Source organism: Perissodus microlepis, chromosome 6 (assembly GCF_051167445.1).
Source record: "Perissodus microlepis isolate ML-2025 ecotype Zambia chromosome 6, ASM5116744v1, whole genome shotgun sequence".
Lineage (NCBI taxonomy): Eukaryota > Metazoa > Chordata > Actinopteri > Cichliformes > Cichlidae > Perissodus > Perissodus microlepis.
Window position 1 is genome coordinate 18,134,576 of NC_140466.1, and position 23,183 is coordinate 18,157,758.

General features: G+C 36.8%; 4 protein-coding genes across 6 annotated transcripts; 1 reads left to right on the top strand and 3 right to left on the bottom strand.

The window, feature by feature from the left end:
- Nucleotides 1-2,241: 2,241 nt before the first annotated feature.
- Nucleotides 2,242-6,370, top strand: LOC146385483 (uncharacterized). Of its 2 annotated transcripts, XM_084931239.1 has the most exons (5): nucleotides 2,242-2,638; nucleotides 2,846-2,951; nucleotides 3,566-4,295; nucleotides 5,286-5,504; nucleotides 6,118-6,370. In XM_084931239.1, exons 2-5 carry the CDS (start codon nucleotides 2,849-2,851, stop codon nucleotides 6,191-6,193), a joined length of 1,128 nt encoding a protein of 375 aa, XP_084787365.1. In that variant the 5' UTR covers nucleotides 2,242-2,638; nucleotides 2,846-2,848; the 3' UTR covers nucleotides 6,194-6,370. The 2 variants fall into 2 exon arrangements, with proteins under 2 accessions (XP_084787365.1, XP_084787363.1); XM_084931237.1 differs by lacking the exon at nucleotides 2,242-2,638 and having other exon boundaries at nucleotides 2,725-2,951.
- Nucleotides 6,371-6,404: 34 nt separating this feature from the next.
- Nucleotides 6,405-11,269, bottom strand: LOC146385484 (G2/M phase-specific E3 ubiquitin-protein ligase-like). Of its 2 annotated transcripts, none has more exons than XM_084931236.1 (13): nucleotides 11,096-11,269; nucleotides 10,656-10,756; nucleotides 10,253-10,562; nucleotides 10,070-10,152; nucleotides 9,852-9,895; nucleotides 9,663-9,696; nucleotides 9,486-9,547; nucleotides 9,090-9,173; nucleotides 8,491-8,702; nucleotides 8,133-8,314; nucleotides 7,748-7,917; nucleotides 7,287-7,501; nucleotides 6,405-7,170 (listed from the first exon to the last, which is right to left on the bottom strand). In XM_084931236.1, exons 1-13 carry the CDS (start codon nucleotides 11,214-11,216, stop codon nucleotides 6,938-6,940), a joined length of 1,851 nt encoding a protein of 616 aa, XP_084787362.1. In that variant the 5' UTR covers nucleotides 11,217-11,269; the 3' UTR covers nucleotides 6,405-6,937. The 2 variants fall into 2 exon arrangements, with proteins under 2 accessions (XP_084787362.1, XP_084787361.1); XM_084931235.1 differs by having other exon boundaries at nucleotides 8,386-8,702.
- A 5,088-nt stretch (nucleotides 11,270-16,357) lies between these two features.
- On the bottom strand, nucleotides 16,358-17,867 carry LOC146385485 (uncharacterized). Its single transcript, XM_084929988.1, has 3 exons — nucleotides 17,715-17,867; nucleotides 16,939-17,415; nucleotides 16,358-16,826 (listed from the first exon to the last, which is right to left on the bottom strand). The coding sequence occupies exons 1-3, from the start codon at nucleotides 17,742-17,744 to the stop codon at nucleotides 16,608-16,610; spliced, it is 726 nt and encodes a 241-aa protein (XP_084786114.1). The 5' UTR covers nucleotides 17,745-17,867; the 3' UTR covers nucleotides 16,358-16,607.
- A 4,015-nt stretch (nucleotides 17,868-21,882) lies between these two features.
- LOC146385486 (uncharacterized) lies at nucleotides 21,883-23,146 on the bottom strand (the record flags this gene model as incomplete). The annotated part of the gene is made up of 3 exons (XM_084929937.1): nucleotides 21,883-21,965; nucleotides 22,102-22,248; nucleotides 22,738-23,146. Coding segments are annotated over 3 exons (639 nt in total), but the record flags the coding sequence as incomplete, so codon positions are not given.
- Between the last annotated feature and the right edge of the window lie 37 nt (nucleotides 23,147-23,183).

Below are 23,183 nucleotides of genomic sequence, written 5' to 3' on the forward strand. Positions count from 1 at the left end.
CTTCCATGAAACAGAGTTGGATTTAATTCTTCAATTCCCTGATTATCACAAGTCGAAAAAGTTAAAAATTCTGTCATTTTAGCATCAGTCTGCCTCCATGTTGCAGTTTGTAGAGTATGATGGACTGTTTGTCACTGAGGTTTTCCTGTTTGCTTTGGGCCAAATGTTGATAGTTTCATTGTCCAGTAACTTCTTTTAGGTATCTATTTCTATCAAACACCTTTTGGAATACTTATTGCATTGAAGGATACATAACTAGAGCTTGACTACAGAAAAACAAGGAAGAAAAACAGGAAATCACATGAGGACAAATACCATGTCCTATCACAAGTAGGGCTGCCACAAACGATTATTTTGATAGTCGACTAGTCACCGATTATTTTTGCGATTAGTCGACTAATCAGATCATCATCCATTGGACGTAATGTACAGCTTATTGCACCAGCAGCATCTGCTCTTATATAACTATCATTAGCTTACAGCTTTAAGTGTTTAAGGTATGTGCTAACTAAAAATAAAGACAAGATGATAGTTTATTAAAGTTTAATGAAATCTGCAGATTGTTTCTGTGAAATTTAATAAACTCCTTGCTATCTAAAATATAACGGGACAACGGAGTATATTCTCGAGCATCTCACACTTCTGATAATCAGCTGTCTGCTTGACGTTTATTCAGCTGTGTAAAAACTATAACTTTAATCTCAGCCAAACCGATTTACTCAGGAACAAATAAAATACTAAAAAAAAAGCCAAACGATAACATTTTTAAGTTATCTAAGTGACTTATATATGTTTAACCTGAGTAGCGAAAGACAGCGGTGGGTTTGAAAACGATTTGCCGGGAGTCCGGTGTTCTCACCGGACTCTAGTGAGCCTTGCCCCCGGCTAGCTATCGAGCTAGTGGGTAACAGACGTCTCCGAAAACGTCGGAGCGCTTTTGAAAGCATGTGGTGTCTTGATAAACTGAGCAGATATTTGAGGTTTACACAGCTACATTCTCGCCTGAAAATATGTTAAACGTTTATTTTGTGACCCAGAAAGAATAATAAGAGTAATATTAAAACTAACTAGCTGCCACCGTTGTTGGAAACTGAGCTGGGCTGCGCTATGAATTCTGGGACAGAGCTACTTCTTCTTCTTCGGGGTTTAACGGCAGCTGGCATCCTTGTACATGCAGTGCTGCCATCTTCTGTTTAAGTCCGTTATTACACTCTTAAATCCTACTACTTAGTCCTGCGTCTTTTGTGATCTTACAAAGCTTCAAACGACGCGTCGACTATTAAATCAGTCGTCGACGATTCTGATAGTCGACGTAATCGTGACTAGTCGACTAATCGTGGCAGCCCTAATCACAAGCAGGCTTCAACACAAGAAGAGAACTTTACTTAAACACAGTCACAGCTGGACTGGCCATCGGGCGAACCGGGCATTTGCCCGGTGGGCCGATGGTGATTTTTCGTTTTTATGGGCCGATGGGTTCTTTTTTTTCGTTTTTTTTTCCCGTAACGGTATAAACACTGAAAGGTGGTGGATTGGTCAGATGCTGGGAGATGTGTAAAAATAACTCAGTTGTTTGGTGGTGGCTATTGCGGAGCTTCCACCGATTCAGTAACATTAGCAAGTGGTGGAGGCCAGCAGATGCAACACGCTGGGGAAAGGCAGGAGGAGCAGAGACCCGAGGCGGTGAACTGAACTTCAGGTAAGAAGTTATGACCTGCAGTCTATCTGGGTCAGATATAAACCAAGTTTAGGTGGAGTTTATTTTCGTTATGCTGACTTTTTACTGTCAGTTACAATAACCCGTACTGCGTACTAGCTAGCATGACGGAGTTTATATACTACTGGGTGGGTGCTATGATATTACTGATGTTGAACTTGTTTTATCTTATTTTATTTATAAGGTTAGTTATTAGAGTTTCCAACCGTCCCGTAAAAAACGTAATCGTCTGGTATTCAGAGAAAATATTGCGCGTTTCGTATTGAGGGGAAAAGGAACGCGATTTGTCCCGTACTTCAGCTAGAATGAAAAAGACACAAAGCTGGAGTTATTCTGTGTCTTTGCTGCACAGCTGCCTCTTCTTCTGTCATTCTCTCCCCTCCCTCTCCTGTTTCTACTTCAATCATGAAACTGATCAATGATCAGCTAATCATCTCTCTTGTTTGTTTATCACCCACTTTGCGCCAGAAAGAGGAAACCCTACGGTGGCCCTGAGAGGCCAAATGGACTGCAACTTCAGAAAACACTTGCAAAAAGAAAAATGCTGCAAAAAGGAAAACGCTGCAAAAAGAAAGACGCTGCACTGCAACTTCAAGAAAAACGCTGCACTGCAAGAAGAAAAACGCTACAAAAAGAAAGACGCTGCACTGCAACTTCAAGAAAAACGCTGCACTGCAAAAAGAAAAACGCTACAAAAAGAAAGACGCTGCACTGCAACTTCAAGATAAACGCTGCACTGCAAAAAGAAAAACGCTGCAAAAAGAAAAGCGCTGCAAAAGCACACAAAGCACAACGGAAATAGGAAAAAAGACAACGGAAATGTTCCTGGGGAGACAATAACCCGACGGACCAGTTGCACGAACCAAAACATGCTAACCAGTGCGCTAGGACTGGGACACACTTCAAAGAAGTGGAGGAGAGGTAAATGTGTTGTAATCTCATGATTCTAATAATACTACAGATATCTGGAATATACATTCAAAGATAATTCTAACAAAGATAATGTTTTATGTAGGCTTAGAAATGAAGCTTTTTTAAACTCGAGAACAAATACTAATAAGTCAAAGTCATTAAGGAATATTGCAGTTAATGTGTTCAGGTTTTCATTTGGCATTGTGTCTTCATCAGGCAATGTATTGTCCATATTGTGGAATCCAGCTAGTGGGGCAAATTGGAGTTTTTTGTGGGTCCTGTGGAACTAACATTCAAGTTTTAGCACCTTTTATAGAGAATGGTAAGCACTTCACTTTCCTAAGTTCTAGTATTTATTGCTCACCTTTTAATTGCTTCATAATGACTTATATACACCACAGTAGCTTCAGTAGTGCGTGTTTAACTTTTTTTTTGGGGGGGGGGATTATTATTCATGTGCCATTCCAAAGTACTATATTCATTTCCTTATTCTAAGGTTTTTGTATTGTTAAAGACTCTGTATGCAAAGATAAATCAGAATTCCAAAAACCGTAAAGGCATGAACTGGTAGGTACTAAGAACTGTATTCTGGTTTAAGCCTGCCACCGGTTCTACGGCATAATTTTAAAAACTAGTTTATGACTTAATAGGACATATGTACACAGTGACGAAATTCTTCTAACTTCTCTAATTTTGCTCATTTTGAGTTGTCAGCATAGAGGTCTTAATGAGAGTGATAAGTCCTGAATCCTGGTCCATGTTCTTTGAGCTTTTGCTGGACTTTATTTAAGCACACATCAAGAAGATTAAATACTTGAGTCATGTTTATTGAGACTTGTTTCAGATGTGGTATTTTTTTTTAAAAAACACTTATTAAGTGCATTTGTGGATTCCTGTGGTCGTAATTATCTTTTCATGTTTTCTCTTCAACCTTAGGCCCAGTCTCAGTCACAGACATCATCAATAAGTATTTCTCTGAGGGCCATACATATGAAGTGATCCTGGATTTTCTTGAAAACAAGCATAATATTTGTATGAGTCTGAGAACATTAAAGAGGAGGCTAAAAGATGCTGGAATGACTAGAAGGACTGACTTTACTCCCACTGACATTGTCATTTCCACTGTTACACAAGAACTGAGAGGCTCAGGTCAGCTTCTGGGTTACAGATCCATGTGTCAGACACTGCGACAAAAGTATAATCTGAAAGTTAAAAGAAATGATGTAATGCACATACTCTCAAGACTAGATCCATATGGTGTTAAGCGTCGCTGTAAACGCAGGTTTGTTCGAAGAGGATATTTTTCAGAAGGACCAAATCAAGTGTGGCATGTGGATGGTTATGATAAGCTGAAGCCCTTTGGTGTTGCTATTAGTGCATGTGTCGATGGATTTTCAAGGAAAGTTATGTGGCTCAGCTGTGGCAGCTCAAATAATGACCCAGGTATCATTGCAAAATATTATATGGAGTGCTTGTCACGGTTTGGTCAACTTCCAGCATGCCTTCGTACAGACTGTGGCACAGAAAATGGCACAATGGTAGCCATTCACTGTGCTTTAAGATCAGACCATGGAGATGAACTTGCAGGAGCCCACAGTCATATGTATGGTACCTCAACTACAAATCAACGGATTGAAAGTTGGTGGTCTTCGTTCAGAAAGCAAAGGTACATGGCTTTTAAAATATATTCTGAAACTAAAATTGAATGGTTCCGAAGGTGTTTCGTGGTCAGCGATATACTTTTTTTTGTGGGTGGGGTTTTATACTCAAATATTAAATTACAGTCACAAACAAACAAAGAAAAACATAGTCACCTACACATTTTTCTCATGTGATGCACAACTGCTTCAAAAAATATAATAAATGGTGTGGTATACCAGTGACATTTGTTTGTATTAAAACAACACACTCAAAAAGAAAATCCTACTCAGACATTCCACAAAAGTCCTAAAAAGGAACTATAAAAAACAACAAACAAACTGACATTCAACATTTTAATAAATTATTATAAATCCTAGAGGCAATGGCATCAGTAAAGATTGATGTATTTAAAATTGAGTAAAATTTATTCAAATTTGTGTGCCTATGTAGTACCAAACTAACATCTAGATCAAATAGTTTACCTGTAGGGAGTCATATAAATAAAAGAACAAGGGATTCTTCAAATTTGAGAACTGTAATATGAGTAATATAAGAACATTGATCCAACATGACAGAAATTTGTTAGAGGAGGTCATTCGTTTCAGACATTTCTTCGACTTTGTGTGCCAAAAAAAAAAATACTGATGTTTTCACTAGCTTTTGGATTTCTGTGTGTTATCTAACAAGTGATAACAGCTTCAGTGTTCATGTAGAAACAAAATAGTACATTTATATGGACAGACCTGTATATTACAACTTTTCTTAAGTTCAACCGCCAAATGCAGGAATAACAGAAGGATTAATCATTTTGTTAAATTTTGTTATTTGTGTGAAGTTGCTTTTTTTTTCCTGCAGTGCATTGATGAAACACTTCAGAACATGTGAATAAGCTTTTCTTTGAACGAAATTGCGCACATTTCAATATTCTTAAGATTATGACTTTTTTTTAAAGAGGACAATTACATTGAATTACTTGTGTTATTAAATTTTATATGCCTTGTCATTCCACCATTAGAACTCAGTTCTGGATTGAACTCTTCAGTGACCTGAGGGAGAGGCATCTTTTCAACGGCAGTCATGAACATAAATGCCTTCTACGATATGTCTTCCTCAATGTCTTGCAAAAAGAGCTTGACGAGTACAGAGATCTCTGGAACACTCACACCATCCGACCTATGCGCCAATCTTGTTGTCCATCTGGTAAACCAGAAGCCATGTATCACCTGCCTCATAGGTATGTATTTAGTCCATGTATTTTATTTCATAGTTTTACTAAAATTGTTCTTCCTCAGTATAGTGTATTGTATGTGCAGGATACCTGTCCAGCTTGCTGTTATTAAACCTTTTGTTCATTTATAAAATGGTTCAGGAACAGTCCATCCCTTATGTGCACTCTTTTCTTTCTTGACCTAACTACTTGAGTTAAGTAAGCAGTATGTCATTTAGGTTTAACAATTTGCCCTAACTGTTACTCACAGCAGGTATTACACACACTTTAGCAATTGAATAGTGTGTTTTGTTGTTTTCACCTTTTTGCTGAATAGAAATTAAAGCTGCTACTTGTGTTTTGCCATTAGTTCTGTTCTCTGACTTCATGCACATACGTTTTATTTTTATATTTTTTTCCAAAAAAAAAAAAAAAAATGTTAGACAATCATATTTTAACTTTGGATCACATCTTGGCTAAAAATGACAAATGTAGATATATGCATAATGAAGATTCTTTAAAATCACAATTTCCAGAACTGACTTTTAATTATAAGATTGACTTTGCGCTTTTGCTGTAACCTTGAAGGATAGTACATGGAGAAGTGACTGAATTTGTTCATTTTTCTGACTGACCTAAGGTATGGTGGAAGAGAGTGTGGATTCCAAGTGCCTCAAGAAATCCTGCACCAGTTTGATGACATTCTACCTGCTTAGTACAGTCTATGTGGGGACGACAATCTCCAGGTTCATTTCACAAACTTGGAAAGACAGAGTGGGTACAATTACCACTGACACTAATTGTCACAAACCAACTTTAATGAGTATTGAAAAAAATAGTACCATAGTTTTTATATAAATAGTTTCACTACTGTCAACTTTTCAGTGTGTACGCTTTCTACCTGAAGAAATCAAAAGACCATACTGTACAAAATAACTTGTTCCTTTTAATTAGGTGTTGTAACAAACACGTTGATTAATTTGGAGATCTGTTTTACAAACAAAGGTTTACAAAAGCATTCAGCGAGACCTGTATTTATGTGGGTTTTTCTTTTTTCTTTTAACTCCAAGAACAACTTGCATATCTTACAAAAAAATGTAATCAAACACAGAAGTGTTTGATTAAATAAAGCCTTTTAACTGAATTTATCAGATTTTTTTCCCTGTGTTATTATACTAGCGTGTCTCAGTACATTAGAATACTTCAGAAATGTTTTATTTTGTTACATTGGCAATTTCTTAACACAGTGAAATATGTCTAACTTGTTCAATTGTCCCACTATGATACTATGCTTTTGAAATTCCAAAACCTGATTGAACTTTCTGCAATGCATTAAACTTTATGTGATTTACAGAAATTATTATAAATTATTAGAAACAAAATTTTCAGATTTTAAAATCACAAACTTCAAATGTTTGCTAAAACCATAAATGTGGCTTAAAAGCAAAAGGACTTGGACCTTAGGGAAGCCCAAACCCAGGAGAGTTCTGGATGCCATAATCCATGGCTTCTTGGAAGTCCTCATAACTGTGTAACACTGGGATTTTGATAGTATTTGCACAGACATCTGCTACAGGGAAGCGTGAAGTGGTCTGGAAAAGAAGTGGCTTTGGCTGAATTGCTGCAGGAGGAATTTCTCTCAGTCCAGTTGCAAACATAAGGATGTCTTCAAGAGACAGACTTCCATTTCTCTCTGAAAATGTAAAGAGAATAAAAGTTATTTCTAATGATAATAAACAGGAAAAAGGTGCCATTACACTTTGCTGACATAAATGTACTCATTTCAACATTTTCAACCAAATTGAATACCTTCTACAGAAAGCAGATAGTCTTGCCAGTAGCTTAGTACTCTTGTCTCCTCTTGACGCCTAGAGCTGCCAGGTGGACCAAATTGCACATGGAAGATGTTCTCAAGAAGATCAGCTGTCAGCCTGGTCTCAGTGTAGCACATGAATGAGAAGAAGAGTGAAGGATGCTGTTCCAGGGCGTTTAGAAAATCCAGTGTTGCTAGACCCTTTCTGAAACTAGAAAACAGTCTAATTTTTAATAAAATGTTTAATGTTATTTGTGCAAGAAAGCAAAACTGCACAACATTCTTATCTAGCTAAGACACTCATCCTGCTACAAAAAAAAAGTCCTCCTGAAAAAGGTCTTGCATTTAGAATATGTTTTTTCCGTCCTTTAAATTTCACGGGAATAAAAAAAAAGTAACAATTTATTCTTCTGAAAAGATTTTGTAAAATGGGCACATAATAGTCTGAATTCTATACCTTTGGATGGAAAGATGGTTTCGGTAGATGAAGTACCACTGAATGTAATCCGCTACTACCTTCTTATCCTCCAGTGTCCTCATGAATCGACAGCATCCTGCTGTCTGGAGCATGCTTGAGTGTTTTTCTGAGATTACTCGGAGCTCACTTAGAGATGTTGCATTCTTTATCTAAAGAGAAAAATATATATTACACACACATACACATGCACAAGTGACATCCTTCGCATGCTGTCTATTAATGTGCAATTTAACACAGTCTTGGATTACACAATCCGTAATCATTTCAGGCATCAGTTAGTTACCAAGATTATGTTAAGTGGATAACTAAAACTAAAAATTTGCATTTATTGGCGTTTGTCATAATCATAACATCACAAATTTACCTCTAGTAGAGCCTTCTTGATTTCTTCATCTGGTATATCATCAATTGGTGCCTCGAATGTCTTTTCTTTTCCAACAAGGTACATAAAGAAGTTTGGAGATAAACAACATGGCCCTGGACCACCATGGACAATGGAAACTGCAATCATTCTTCCAACGTAGAAATATTCATTTTCATCTGCAGCTAAAGATAAAGACAATTCATTATAATAAAGTAATTTTGACCATGGAAAAAAATGTGAAAAAAATAGATACCTTTACTATGAAATGTGAGATATTTGGCATAGTCTTTTCCTTCGAATATTCTTCTCGTCCTTATGGCTTCCATCAAAAGGGTGAGAAATTCTCGAGTAGGCCCACCTGTGTCTATTGCCTCTTCAGCCAGCCCCACATCATCAGAGAATTTCACCATCATGCCAGAGTTGGGACTATATGAAGACCTTCTGAAGCCTCGGTAGGCACCATCCCAGACATTGGCTCGGTTAATGTTGAATCTGCTACAGGAGGTTTTGTTGATCTTCAGAGCCAGATTTGAGATGACATCTGCAGCCGTCAATCCATCAGGTTCATCACTGTAGAATGAGTCAGTGAAAAGCAACAAAATATTTACACTATTTACACTTTATGTATTTTTTTTTTTGTTTAATATCTTTTAAGTAATTTTTCTTGCTTTATCAATTGGCCTTTTTCTGTTAATTAATTTTAAAAAGCAAAATAGTAATCTGAAGAACAATCATCAGCAACCAAATAATTTTAAGAATCTTTTTTTCCTGAATACAATCATCAGCAGAATAACTTCACAGGAAAAGTTAAGCTATGTTTGCTCCTGTAAAAGGTTAGGATCAAAAATAGCAGCAGTACCCAGCACTATTTTTAGTAAAAAAAAAAATTTGATAAATAGGTTAACTGCAAGTCACACACTATGGGTTTATTGTACTTATTCGAGATATGAAAGTTACCAGTTTTCCTTTTGCAACTCCTCTCCCTCAGCATCTGAAGAACTGCTGTCAATAACGACAGGTGCATAGATATTGGTATAGATACTGTCAAAGGAGAGTAAAAACAGAAGATTAAAATACATTTTATGTAATAGTAATTCTGGCTCTACATTTGGCTGGGTTGGGTCTGAAATACTTCACCGTGACTGAATTTGCTCAAGTTATGGATTAGATAGAGAACCTCTATAATTAAAAAACAACAACAACAACAAAAAACGGTTTCACTGAGCTTATTACTTTATAATTATTTACAAGATATATCATTTCATATTTTTTAAATTTTAGAATCACAATCTGAATCATAATACTTCATTGATCCCTAGGGGAAATCATGTAATTTTATAACTTAAGACTAACTTGTAACTTGTAGTATGTTCTCCTGATGTGGATGCCATTTGAGATTCTGTACCACACTGAACCTTCAGCATAAACACAAACACAACACAATACCATAACAACTGCAGATGTAATGGCATGCAAATGAAACTTAACAATTAAATATGCAACATTGTTATACAAAAGAGTATTATGTACTTGCACATCAGATGTTTGGGATATTGAAGTTGACCTATAAAATATAGATCCAATGATAAAAAGAAAATGTTATAAGACATAACATGCTTTTGTGGCCATCAAATGCTAACATTAAAGTGTTAAGAACATTAGATGTTTATATACCTGCCACAGAGGCCAGATCAATGTGCTAGAAGGTAGCCAACTTACCGACGTATAGGCTCTGGTGTACTGCTTTCTGGACTTGACCAAAGCTGTCAGATAAAATCATCAAACACCAAACTCGTTGATTATGGCTGCTCAGATTCTTACCACTATATATACACAACGATAGAATGATATTAGTCTTATATCCAGACATTGAATGCATTATGCCGGAACTGAGAGCACTAACATCTCGAACTAATGAATCCTTGAGATTTACATACCACTGTGTCAGAGAGGGGTGACGTAACGGGTGGTACCCTAACGATAACTTCATCATCCTCCTCAACTTCTGAAACACTAACATCTGTGGGAACGTATGAAATACTTTGGTTAAAATCTTCAACACAGTAATCTTTAACAATATGAGTATAAAAAAGAATTAATGGCAATTATATTTAACTCACATTCTGACAAAAAGTCCTCAAGTGTGCAGACAAATAGTGTAATTCTTTGGTAAGGCTTGCCAACGGCCTCTTTGTAGAGTTCAATCGTAAAGGGTGTGTCAGTTCCTGGAATATTTTTTATTTGAGAGCCATCAGGGTAGAGCAGGATGTATTCTACATCTTTCATATCTTGGTTGAAAGCTTTCAATTTTTTAATGGCAGCACCCAACAGCCTCTCAGATGACCAGCTTGGGTCAACATGTAATGGTAGTGATTTCCCTCTTATGGGTCTCATGCCAGTCCTCTTTTTGTTCATGATCCCAACAGAAATCTAGATTACATTTTAGGAAAAAAAAAGTGGTCACATATTAGAAAAGTGTTGTCAGACAACAGATTAACATTTAAAAAAACTTTGTATTTATACCTTCACTGTTTTCTTTGATTTCTTTTTGGATTTTGAGAACATCCTCCTTTCTGCCTCTTTACCTTCACGGTACTTGAAGAACTGCTGAACAACTGTCTTGGCTGAACAGGAAAAAAGGGTGAAAGACAGAGAGACTCTTTATTGGTCTATCGTTGTTTATAATTCAAAAGCAAACATGAAAAAGTCATTATTCAAAAAACATATGAACATAATGCACAAAAAAATCTACCTCTTCCCCACAGTCACATCCAGCAGAAAAATGTCTTTGCTTTCAGAAATGCAGATTTATTAGTCACATGACACCTGATGTCTATAGTTTTCCTTTTTTTTTTTCATTTATGACACTATCTGTAAATTACAAACACCTGAACAAATCTTGCCCTTTTAACTTTTTTCCGTATAGAACGAGTTACAATAGCAGGAAGTTCAGAAAAAATTACCTCTTGAGTGTTCTTGTTCTGTGGAAGCATCTTTAGCTGGTACAAAACTTATGTCTTTTCCACAGGAACAGCAAAATTTTGTCAAGTTCTCAAACTGGAATCCACAGAATGGACAATACATCTTAACCTGAAAAACATGAGTTGTATGATTTTAGCAATTTATTTTACAAAACAGTCAAATATATATATATATATATATATATATATATATATATATATATATATATATATATATATATATATATATATCTGCAGCTCCGAACTGTTGTAAAGGGACCTTTGGCTAATACGTGGGGTTCAGTGTCTGGCTCGCACCTGGAACTAGCTTTACAGTTTTGGTCAACTTTGCTAGCGAGAGACAGAGAGAGGCGTTGAAAGGCTGCTTCAACCGAACTTATTGTTTCGGAGGAAAACACAAACACATTGTACAGTCGAGTCTAAACAGTGTACTTACATCTGGACTCGTCAGGCACTGTTTTTGGCTGCAGTGGTTATTATTATATTTACATGCTTCCATCTCCCTTTTCTGCTAGGTGAGAACTCATACTTTTCCACTTTCCTTTTTCTCACTCCCTGGCTCACAGAAACTTAACGTCCATTCTCCCTGCAGCACGGACTACATGAGGGCACATCCTTTATCGCTATGCCTGTAATACTCTGCCTATTGCCTTCATATTAACTAATTTTTTGAACAATAATTATTGAAAATATTTTGTCATGTCATTATACTGCCGCAAGTAGAGGTGGCATGGGCCGCGAAACTGAGACACAGGCATTAGAGCCTCTTAATGCTTGTTTTGTTTGGGTTTCCACCAGAGTGGAATTAACAAAAAAATAGAGAGGGCATAGCCTAACATACGAAATAGGAAAATAATGATGTGTAATCTATTTATTTCAACAAAAAAACTGTATTCTGAATACCACCTATTTACACAGTAACTGTAACGGAATACAGTTACTCGTATTTTGTATTTTAAATACGTGAGTGTTATATGTATTTCGTTACTCCCAAACACTGCAAACATATCTGTAGTATTATTAGAATCATGAGATTACAACACATTTACCTCTCCTCCACTTCTTTGAAGTGTGTCCCAGTCCTAGCGCAGTGGTTAACATGTTTTGGTTCGTGCAACTGGTCCGTCGGGTTATTGTCTCCCCAGGAACATTTCCGTTGTCTTTTTTCCTATTTCCGTTGTGCTTTGTGTGCTTTTGCAGCGCTTTTCTTTTTGCAGCGTTTTTCTTTTTGTAGCGTTTTTCCTTTTTGCAGTGCAGCGTTTTTCTTGAAGTTGCAGTGCAGCGTCTTTCTTTTTGTAGCGTTTTTCCTTTTTGCAGTGCAGCGTTTTTCTTGAAGTTGCAGTGCAGCATCTTTCTTTTTGTAGCGTTTTTCTTTTTGCAGTGCAGCGTTTTTCTTTAAGTTGCAGTGCAGCGTCTTTCTTTTTGTAGCGTTTTTCTTCTTGCAGTGCAGCGTTTTTCTTGAAGTTGCAGTGCAGCGTCTTTCTTTTTGCAGCGTTTTCCTTTTTGCAGCATTTTTCGTTTTGCAAGTGTTTTCTGAAGTTGCAGTCCGTTTGGCCTCTCAGGGCCACCGTACTTTAAAACCGGTCAGAGCGGCACGCTCCATTTTGCGTAACTATTTTTAAATCCCGGTAGCACTGCAACCACGTGAGCTAGCGCAATAATTTTTTTTGCATATGAAACCAGAGGAGTTGTACTTACATCTTATGCCATCAGCTTGTCCTAAGTCACAGTTTCCTTCCACATATAGCTTTGCAAAAACTGCATAAAAAGCACTTGCAGCAACAAAAACATAATATTCCAGAAACACGCTTTGCCGATCTGATCAGCTGTTCATAACACTTCCTACGTCCATCAGCACGAACTATCCGATTGTTCAGTCTGACGTCACTAGCCGTGTCTGGGTCTAAACTCCGCTGCAGGTCCATATATCAAACGATCACTATGGCGTTACTGAGAGTTGAAAAACTGTCTAAAGTCTTTCATCTTTAATAAAATGATCAGCGTTCTGCTCTACCAGGTGTAACAATTGAGTTTAACATCCAGCCATCCATGAAAACGGAATTTATGACATTTAACGGAGTTAGAAGTTAGCAGGGAGTTAGCTCGCTTGCTTCTATCTAAATACAATATAGCATGTCCTGACTGCGGGGTTTTGGAAACAAATTCAAACGTACAGCTCTGTTATCACTTCCAACAGAAATGAAGACAGAAAACGAAACAGCAGTGACGTTTGTAGGGTTACTGAAGTTTGGCTAGCTGGTATATAATGATGTGCTACGTGACCCCTAGCGACACAGCTATGTTAGCATAATATGAACAAGCTAACTTTTTTTCCACTCGATAAAAGTTAACGTGAGTGTTCTTGGTGGTCAGGAACAACTGTAATCGCATGGCAGGATGCTGTAAAAGGACCAAACTTCAGCCAGGAGAACAACTGAGATAATCCATCCACAATACGAGGTTAGTCATTCATATACTGCTGCATGGGCTGGGCTGTAGTTACATCCTAAGGTTTTAAAAACTGAGCTTAAATAAATGATTAGCGGTAATAAAAGCCAGGGAGGTCAGCAGTGATCACTGACTGTTTTAGGAGCTTTTTGAGATCAAATAGAAGAAAATACATAACATTAAACATGTTAACAACACAAAAGCCATATTAAACGCAGACTACTTTAGACCCGGAAGTAGGATTCGTCGCGTCATCACTGAACAACCGGATCGCATGTCCGCCATGACCTGCCCGAAACCGGAAGTGACGTCATTTTCGCGGAAATGTAGTTTTTTACCATCAAGGCCTCATGAGCTTATGCTGGTGTTTTTAAAAGTTATGTTTGACTTTATGACTTTCTGTGTCGTTTCTGGGATGCTTAGGACTCATATTGCACTGCTGGAAATAGTTTATTTTGATGCATATGCTGCTTTTTTGCAAATTTGCACTATAATATTTATTTTCGTTTTTCCTGCAGAGTATAAAAATTGGTGTATTTCAAAAATAAAACTATGAAGACACTCAAAATAAATTTCCTGTGGTGGGAAACTATTTTGTGCAACTTTTTTGTATTTACAGTTTTGAGAGATAAGCCTCTTAAATTTCTCTAACTAGAAATATATGTTAAAAAACAAAAACGATTTTCAATTTTTTTGTAGTTTATTGCACTTTTTTGCAATTTATGTAATTACGATGCACTTAATGCATGCATATTATTAAAATTTAGGCTGTAGTGGTTGTATTGATGTATAGCAACTTGAAATGCTCCCAAAAATGGCTCTACAACATGTAAAAATATAATATAAGCTCTGGCAGACTTGGTTCAATGGTAGGTCTTAAAGGGTTAATTTCTAGTATCAGCTGATGTTTGCTGGAGCCACAACTGTAAAGCTGCTGGTCATGATGTCGGTTTGGATATGTGGTGAGAGGGAAACATGAAGATGAAACCAGGAGATGTCCTTACTGAATCATCAGAGCTGAACAGGTGATGGAGAAACAGGTTTACCTTTTAGGTGACATGAATGAGTTGAAGGGAAGTTATGAACTGTTTCTGAGAGACAAATAACACCAGGATCCTTTTCTATGCAGCTGACAGCTGGTAACTGTGCAGGGGCGGATCTAGCAAAGTTTTGCCAGGGGCCCAAGTAGGGCATTAACAGGGAAAGGGGGGCACAAAGAAATTCTTTTCTTTGTTATATCATTTAAAAACTTTGAATAAATAATTATCTGAATCTTACAACAAACGTTTTCATCTGATGTAAAATGTATAGAAATCCATTATTGTACATAGTAATTTTTTTAGGGTCCCATCATAATTTCTTCAGAAGTAGCTAAGTACTGTATATGATGCCAGTATTTTCCCACATTTTCTAGATACTGTACCAGTACTGTGTGTAAAATGCCATCAAAAAGTCAATTAAGTTTTATTCTTTCTCACCTGTCTTTCTATCTCCTTTCACTTTTTAAAGGTTGCCATGTTAGAAAAAATATTTTGCCCTGCCATGCTGTTTATTGATGTGGTAAATGAATAGTTTATGAAAATATATCTAAATCTGTCATCAGTAATCAGTAATGATCATGTCTCACCTCTAGTCTTCTCTGTTTTAATTTCAGGTTTTCACCATGTGTTGTAGATAGTTCAGGAGGTTAACTCGACCAAGCAGTCTACTTTCGGGTACTGTTTAGAATACCAGAATAGGGAGGATGGTGTAGATTTAAGTTTATTAGATTGATACATATATACCAACAAGACAGTGTACATCACTGTCACAACAGCGTTTGTTTTCATTCAAAGGCTTTATGGTTTTTCCTATAATGCCTGGTGGGCCGGTCTCTAGTCAAAATGCCCGGGCCGATTTTTTGTCCCAGTCCAGCCCTGGGTGATGGTGCCTCTTGGTGCATTTTAATGCAGTTAATTAACATAATACGGCTTACTGTGCAGCCAATTGTAGAAACAGAGCATCCAAGAAGTCTGTTATGCTCAGGTCTTTTTTTTTTCTTTTTGTGTTGCATCCATGTTTGTGTGTTGGACCCAAAATGTGTTTGATACACTTATTAGCCAAGCCAGACAGCTTCAGCTGATAACTTAGCATTTCACCATCTTGCTCAAATACAGTCCAATACTAGCTCCTAAAACACAGAAGGCAACTGTTCACGTGGGTTATGTCTATCTTTTATATACAGTCTTTTGTTGTTATTATTAAATAAATCCTTTTTGATAATTTTGTCTTGTTCTCACATGTAGATCATTAAAAGGAAAGAAGATCAAATATGGAATAAAAGTTGAAACTTAATATGCCTTCATTTTTTATACATTCTAGTAGGAGGCCTTTTCATTGCTAGTTTTCACCAATTCAAAGGCCTTGATAGTGCCATATGTCAGGTTTAGATATTTAGCATCCGAAAGCCACATTAATAAAGAAAATACATTTTTTTCTTGCTGGATCTCACCAGTTACACACTAGTTTGTGGCCAATATCCAGTTTAAGTGTGGTCATTAACTGCAACATGTTTCTTATCTTGGGGCTCTTTAAAATAAAGTCTGTCACTGTCAACTTAACCTTTATAAACTGTTAAACCTTTTTGACAGGAGACTCTTGATCACTTAAATGAGACTTATACTTTTTTAAATAAATCTCTTCTGGACAAAAGTGTAATATTGTGTTATAGGTAAAAAACAATGATCCAAACAAAGACTGTAAGTTTAATGAAATTTCACATGTTCATTTTAAAATGAACAAAAAAGCTGCACAGGTTTGGAAAACAAGGGTAAATAGTAGGAGGGAGCATGAGAGACCGAGTAAGGTTGGGAGGAGGATTGGGGGAAGGTGTGGAGACTGAGGGTTTTGCGTAAAGAATAAGAGCTGGGTGAAGAGTAGGAAAGAGCACGAGAGGGTGGGTAAGGTAGGGAGGAGGTAGAGGGGTTGAGTTGGGGTGTAGGGACAGGGGGTAAAGGGCAAGAGTTGGAGGGAGTGAGAGGGATGGGAACCAGGCAGAGGTTTGGGTTTAGATCTTCAGTTGCTGTTTTATCTTCCATCTTCTCGTCACTTTTTCCCTCAAGGTTTTCTTCGATGTCCTCTTTTGTCTCCTGCTTTTCTTCCTGCTTTTTCTTGTCCTTTCTTGGTTTGTCCGTTCCCTCCTCTTCTCCCTCGTGGTTTTCCAGCTTTTCCTCTTGGAATTTGTTTCCAGGGTTTCTTCCTGGTGGTCAGCATCGGGTGCAAGCTCCTATGTAGAGAGAGTAAAATGTATTTTATTGAACTGTGACTCAGTCTGACAGAAGTTGTTAGGACCAAACATGACATTATGGTAAAGTGAAATGATAGCGGAGACAGCTTACCTGAAGGACATTCTTCCATTCGTCCAGATTTTCCTGTAAGTTCTCCATCAGAAGCTTGTTCTTAATTTGGAGCTCCTCCACTTTTTTCTTCTCCTCTTTCAGGCTCTTCTCGGTTGATTGCCACTTGCTGCTCCAGTGTTGTTCCCTGGTGTTTATCTCCATGTCTTTTATGGTCGATTCATGGAGGAGTTCTACCCAGGCTTTGGTTCGAGCTCTTCTTTTCTTCACACATCTTTGAAGCGCCTCATCCTTGAGTTTGAGCTCTTCTTGGAGGCTACTCACTTCCATTTTGTGAGCATTTTCAAGGACGGCAATCTTCTCCTTCAAAGATGCATTTTCCTCCTTTGCAGTCTTCAACTCCTGAGTGGCAAAATGGAGTGCATCTTTTAATTCTTGCACCGTTTCACTTTCAGCAATCTTGTTAGCTTCCTGCTGCTGTTTCTTATCAGCAGTGCTAGTCTGCACTGGCCAAGATGCCTGAATGATAAAAACATGCACGTAGTCCATAGTTAGAAAAATCAGTCACACAGTGTGATGTGTGGCATTAGAAAACTTTAAGGTGACACAAGAAAAAGCAAAAACTGAGTCCTACAGATGTTCTAAAAACACAAATGTTCACAGAGTTTTGTTAAAAGTGCTTACAAATGTTTAAGTATTAAAAATGAAAGTTAAATTCCAAAGTGTACTCTGCTTCCTGAAGATTATGAAAGCTTTAGACACATTTTGAGCAAAAAATTCAAAAAAAGCTTTTGCTTGCTCACACGAGAAAAGCTTACCAGATTTTCTGAGACAAATGTTGGGTCCATTTGGGCTCAGGAAACACTGAAGAGTCGCTGTTACACTTGTTTAGCTGTCGATATTTTTCCAAAGCGTCCGTCGAGTCACAGCAAATAGCGAGAGATGCTTGTAGGTTCAGGTTGGTGTTTAGATATGAAATATCCAGGTAAACACTGCAAACACTGTGTTTGGAGAATCCTGTTCAAAAATCATCAGGTGATAGTGACAGCACTACCCAAGTGTTACCATGGAGCTGATGTTGTTTTGGTTTCTGTGTTCTTGTTGTTACTGACTGAACTTGAAGCTATTTAGCTATTTACTGTGATTAAAAATTCAAACTAGTTTGAATCAGAAAGGGTCCTTTGGGTCTAGCAACCTTTTCACTTAATCCTCAGGGGACCCGTCTGTCCTATACCTTTCATTACTTTCACCTCCAGCCTCACCTGAACTATTTTGAGCCGTAAAATGTGCAAAGATCTCCAATCCATGTTTTAATGGTGAACGGTCATTAAAGAACAGGGTGTAGGGGCTAATTGGTTTAGAGAGAGCAAAATAAGAGCAGGCACATTCAAATTGAGACTGTGGTAAATTTTCAGTGTTTAAAAGCGGAGCGTCAAGTAAAATAGAGCTGTGTGAATATCTCATACTGGATAACCAAGAGAAATAGAGACAAACTTTTTACAAACAAATCTGGTTTCCAGATTCTGGGTTTCTCGGTTTCCTATCAGAATTTATATGAATAAAGAAATTTCTGCTCCATGTTAGCCGTCGACTCCTGACTGTGATGATGTCCGCCATGACCTGCCCGAAACCGGAAGTGACGTCATTTTCGCGGAAATGTAGTTTTTTACCATCAAGGCCTCATGAGCTTATGCTGGTGTTTTTAAAAGTTATGTTTGACTTTATGACTTTCTGTGTCGTTTCTGGGATGCTTAGGACTCATATTGCACTGCTGGAAATAGTTTATTTTGATGCATATGCTGCTTTTTTGCAAATTTGCACTATAATATTTATTTTCATTTTTCCTGCAGTGTATAGAAATTGGTGTATTTCAAAAATAAAACTATGAAGACACTCAAAATAAATTTCCTGTGGTGGGAAACTATTTTGTGCAACTTTTTTGTATTTACAGTTTTGAGGGATAAGCCTCTTAAATTTCTCTAACTAGAAATATATGTTAAAAAACAAAAATGATTTTCAATTTTTTTGTAGTTTATTGCACTTTTTTGCAATTTATGTAATTACGATGCACTTAATGCATGCATATTATTAAAATTTAGGCTGTAGTGGTTGTATTGATGTATAGCAACTTGAAATGCTCCCAAAAATGGCTCTACAACATGTAAAAATATAATATAAGCTCTGGCAGACTTGGTTCAATGGTAGGTCTTAAAGGGTTAATTTCTAGTATCAGCTGATGTTTGCTGGAGCCACAACTGTAAAGCTGCTGGTCATGATGTCGGTTTGGATATGTGGTGAGAGGGAAACATGAAGATGAAACCAGGAGATGTCCTTACTGAATCATCAGAGCTGAACAGGTGATGGAGAAACAGGTTTACCTTTTAGGTGACATGAATGAGTTGAAGGGAAGTTATGAACTGTTTCTGAGAGACAAATAACACCAGGATCCTTTTCTATGCAGCTGACAGCTGGTAACTGTGCAGGGGCGGATCTAGCAAAGTTTTGCCAGGGGCCCAAGTAGGGCATTAACAGGGAAAGGGGGGCACAAAGAAATTCTTTTCTTTGTTATATCATTTAAAAACTTTGAATAAATAATTATCTGAATCTTACAACAAACGTTTTCATCTGATGTAAAATGTATAGAAATCCATTATTGTACATAGTAATTTTTTTAGGGTCCCATCATAATTTCTTCAGAAGTAGCTAAGTACTGTATATGATGCCAGTATTTTCCCACATTTTCTAGATACTGTACCAGTACTGTGTGTAAAATGCCATCAAAAAGTCAATTAAGTTTTATTCTTTCTCACCTGTCTTTCTATCTCCTTTCACTTTTTAAAGGTTGCCATGTTAGAAAAAATATTTTGCCCTGCCATGCTGTTTATTGATGTGGTAAATGAATAGTTTATGAAAATATATCTAAATCTGTCATCAGTAATCAGTAATGATCATGTCTCACCTCTAGTCTTCTCTGTTTTAATTTCAGGTTTTCACCATGTGTTGTAGATAGTTCAGGAGGTTAACTCGACCAAGCAGTCTACTTTCGGGTTAGAATACCAGAATAGGGAGGATGGTGTAGATTTAAGTTTATTAGATTGATACATATATACCAACAAGACAGTGTACATCACTGTCACAACAGCGTTTGTTTTCATTCAAAGGCTTTATGGTTTTTCCTATAATGCCTGGTGGGCCGGTCTCTAGTCAAAATGCCCGGGCCGATTTTTTGTCCCAGTCCAGCCCTGAACACAGTCAAATTAAGTCACTTCATTTATAAGCAAGCACATTTAAAAACAACAGCTTCTTTACTGTTTAAAACATAATAAAAGATGACAGTAAAGGAAAACAGAACTTCAAAGAATTAAAAAAAAAAACAACAACAACAACAAGTAAATAAACCATGTCAGAAGTCAATTTTTAAAATGTACAGGCTCAGCATTCAGAGAGATAAAAAGACACATACTCATGCAAATCCTTTAATATAGAAAACCACAAATTTCAAACTCAACTGTAAAACTAACCGAGAGGCAAGTGTGGTCTTGGAATCAAAGTCTGTTTTGTATTTTTAAGACAAATCCCAAAGCCTGCATTGTTTGCCTTACAGTTCTTAATTTTTGCACTCCTCTAATTTGTTCAGGCATGCTAATATTGTATGAATACAAGTTGACCACAGCCAGGTTTTATTTTCATTAAGTGACTTGAATAAACATAAAACCTGGGCATCAAACTGGTTGCTATCAACTTTCACCTTTACCCCAGACTTCAGGCTCTATGTATACTCACATAAAAGGGGGTATTTGAGGAATGGTTTGACTATTGTTGCTCACAAAATGAACAGACTGAATACCGTCTACTTTAGATGGGACATTATAAGAGAAACAGGCGATAGAAATCTATCAAGAAAAAATATAATAGCGAACACAGCACTGGTGCTCTGAAGAAGGCAAATTATGCATACTGCAGAAACCTGTCACTTAGCAAATTCAAAGTTAATGCATTAATTTACCACTCAGCAGACTGTGAGTGCTGCTTATCATTTCACCGGCTCTTATTAAAATGATAAACTTTCGACTACATCAAATGATATATAATAAAGTAATTTAGATATACTAATGAAGCACATTCAGGTCAGACATTACACCAAAATGAGGGAAATGTGAAATTCATGTTAGTTTTTGACAAATAAAGTTAATTTTTACACATTGAATAATCTCTCTACAAATAGACTATAAGATTTCTTATTCAATATTACAAAAACAGTTACCATCAGTCAGTTACACAATCAATCATTTACTGTATCACCATTTAAATTCATGCACGTTTTTCTCTCACACAATGCCACAAATACATTTTGCACTGTTCCTTTATTTAGGCTTAACACTCCTTCCTACATAGGTAATCTTCCTTCATAATACAACTTCATGGAGTTTTGAACCAACTAGGAAAAACCGTATTCTCTTTTTATGCCACTGTAATTCAACACAGTTTACTTCTGGAAATATCAGCGTCTATTGTGAGGAATCTATTAAGCAGTACAACAATGTCAAGTCATCAAAGGTCTTCATTTAGTCTCAGCCAAAGAGACTGAAAACAAGATAGAATCAGGGGTTTGTGAACAGCATGTCAAAGTTGGTGTGAAAAGCTGATTAAACAAGAAGGGACAAATCTATCACCTGCTTTTCATCTTAAATGTGGTAGAAAACTACTGTATTATCATTTTTGTTTTTAATGTGAATGTTCTTATATCTGGGAAGTATTGATGGAGGAATATGTGCTAAAATCTGAACTTTGAATTTTCTTCTTATTTGGTCTCTGTGATGCTTGACGAATTTCCAGGGCAGCATAACACACATCTCCATCCTGAGATTTCAAAATTTTTGTTAATATAGTATTAGAGTTTGTAAGTAAACAGCAAGCCAAAAAAAACACTCCACCTCACTCTGTAACTTAAAATGAAAATTGTAACTGTAACACCAAGATAGTCTGTTAATTACTGCCGCTGGTGATTACCTGCTTTATGTGACTTTGGCTTTCAGTTGTCTTCATGTCATCTTGAGATGTATTATTTTCTACAGAAAACAGAGGAAAGGACAAATTTTACATCAAAGATGGAACATAACAAATACAATAATACAATAAATTGAGGATGGAAATTAAGTACAAAGTGCAGATGGAACAGATGGAAGTTACAAATACAGCAGGTACCTATTTTTTGGCGAAGCTGGTAAAACAGTACAGAGGATAAAAGAGAGAAGAGAGCGACAATAAAAGGACACAGAGTGAAAAGCAGCGTCCAGCACACGCTACAGTCCTCCTGAGGTTTGTGGATGTCATGACGAGTCACGGTGGAGGCTGTCTCAAACACAAATTGCAATAATTAGTTTGTATAATTTATTTGTATGCATTTTCATGGTTCATGTTTAAAAATACTGATTTTTTTCCCCATGTGTTAATTGCAATAATATTTTTTAAATATAGGTGGATACATAAATATAGATCTCAAATGACTAAAAGAAAAAAAAAACAACAACAATTAAATGACCTATATAGTACACGACCACTGGCAATTACATTTAAAAATAACGCCAAATCAGCTCATTTTGTGGATAACTTTACGCTCTTTGTTTTAAGTGCCTTAACTTCTTTAATTGAATCATAAACTGAAATTGGTTATTTATCAGGAGCAATTTACAGTATGAATACTAGAGCTAGAATATTCTTTCAACACCCCAAAATGAAGTTATGGAGGCTGTTCTTATTCTGAGTATTCAGATTATATTCTTTGAATGAATTTCACTCAACTTAAGCTATTTCAAACAGAAATAAGATTCAAACACTTACTCAACAGAATCCTGGTTGTGATGTTGCCATATTTGTAAATATATTTCTGAGAAAGTGTTGTGTCAATTTCCTTCTGTTCAGTTCCACAGTAGTAGAGACCCTCATCAGAATCAGTAGTGTTCATGATCAACAGGTCATAGGAGTCAGAAGACTGGTTTTCCAATAAATGCAAACGAGGGAATGGATTGAGAATGTCTACTTTGTCCTCAAGGTATGATGGATCATATTTGTAGTTTGTCCTTAGAATGAGTGAAGGCTGGTTCTCATGAGAACAGTTCCTGAACCAAACTATGAATTTGCGGCTTGATTTTCGGCAGTCGCAGTGAAGAGTGATGTTATCGGCGGGTCTGACTCTTACCACTAACTCTGGTCCAGACAGCTTGCCATGACTACAGAAAACAACTCCTGAAAGACAAACACAAAATCAGATCAAAAACTAAACAATT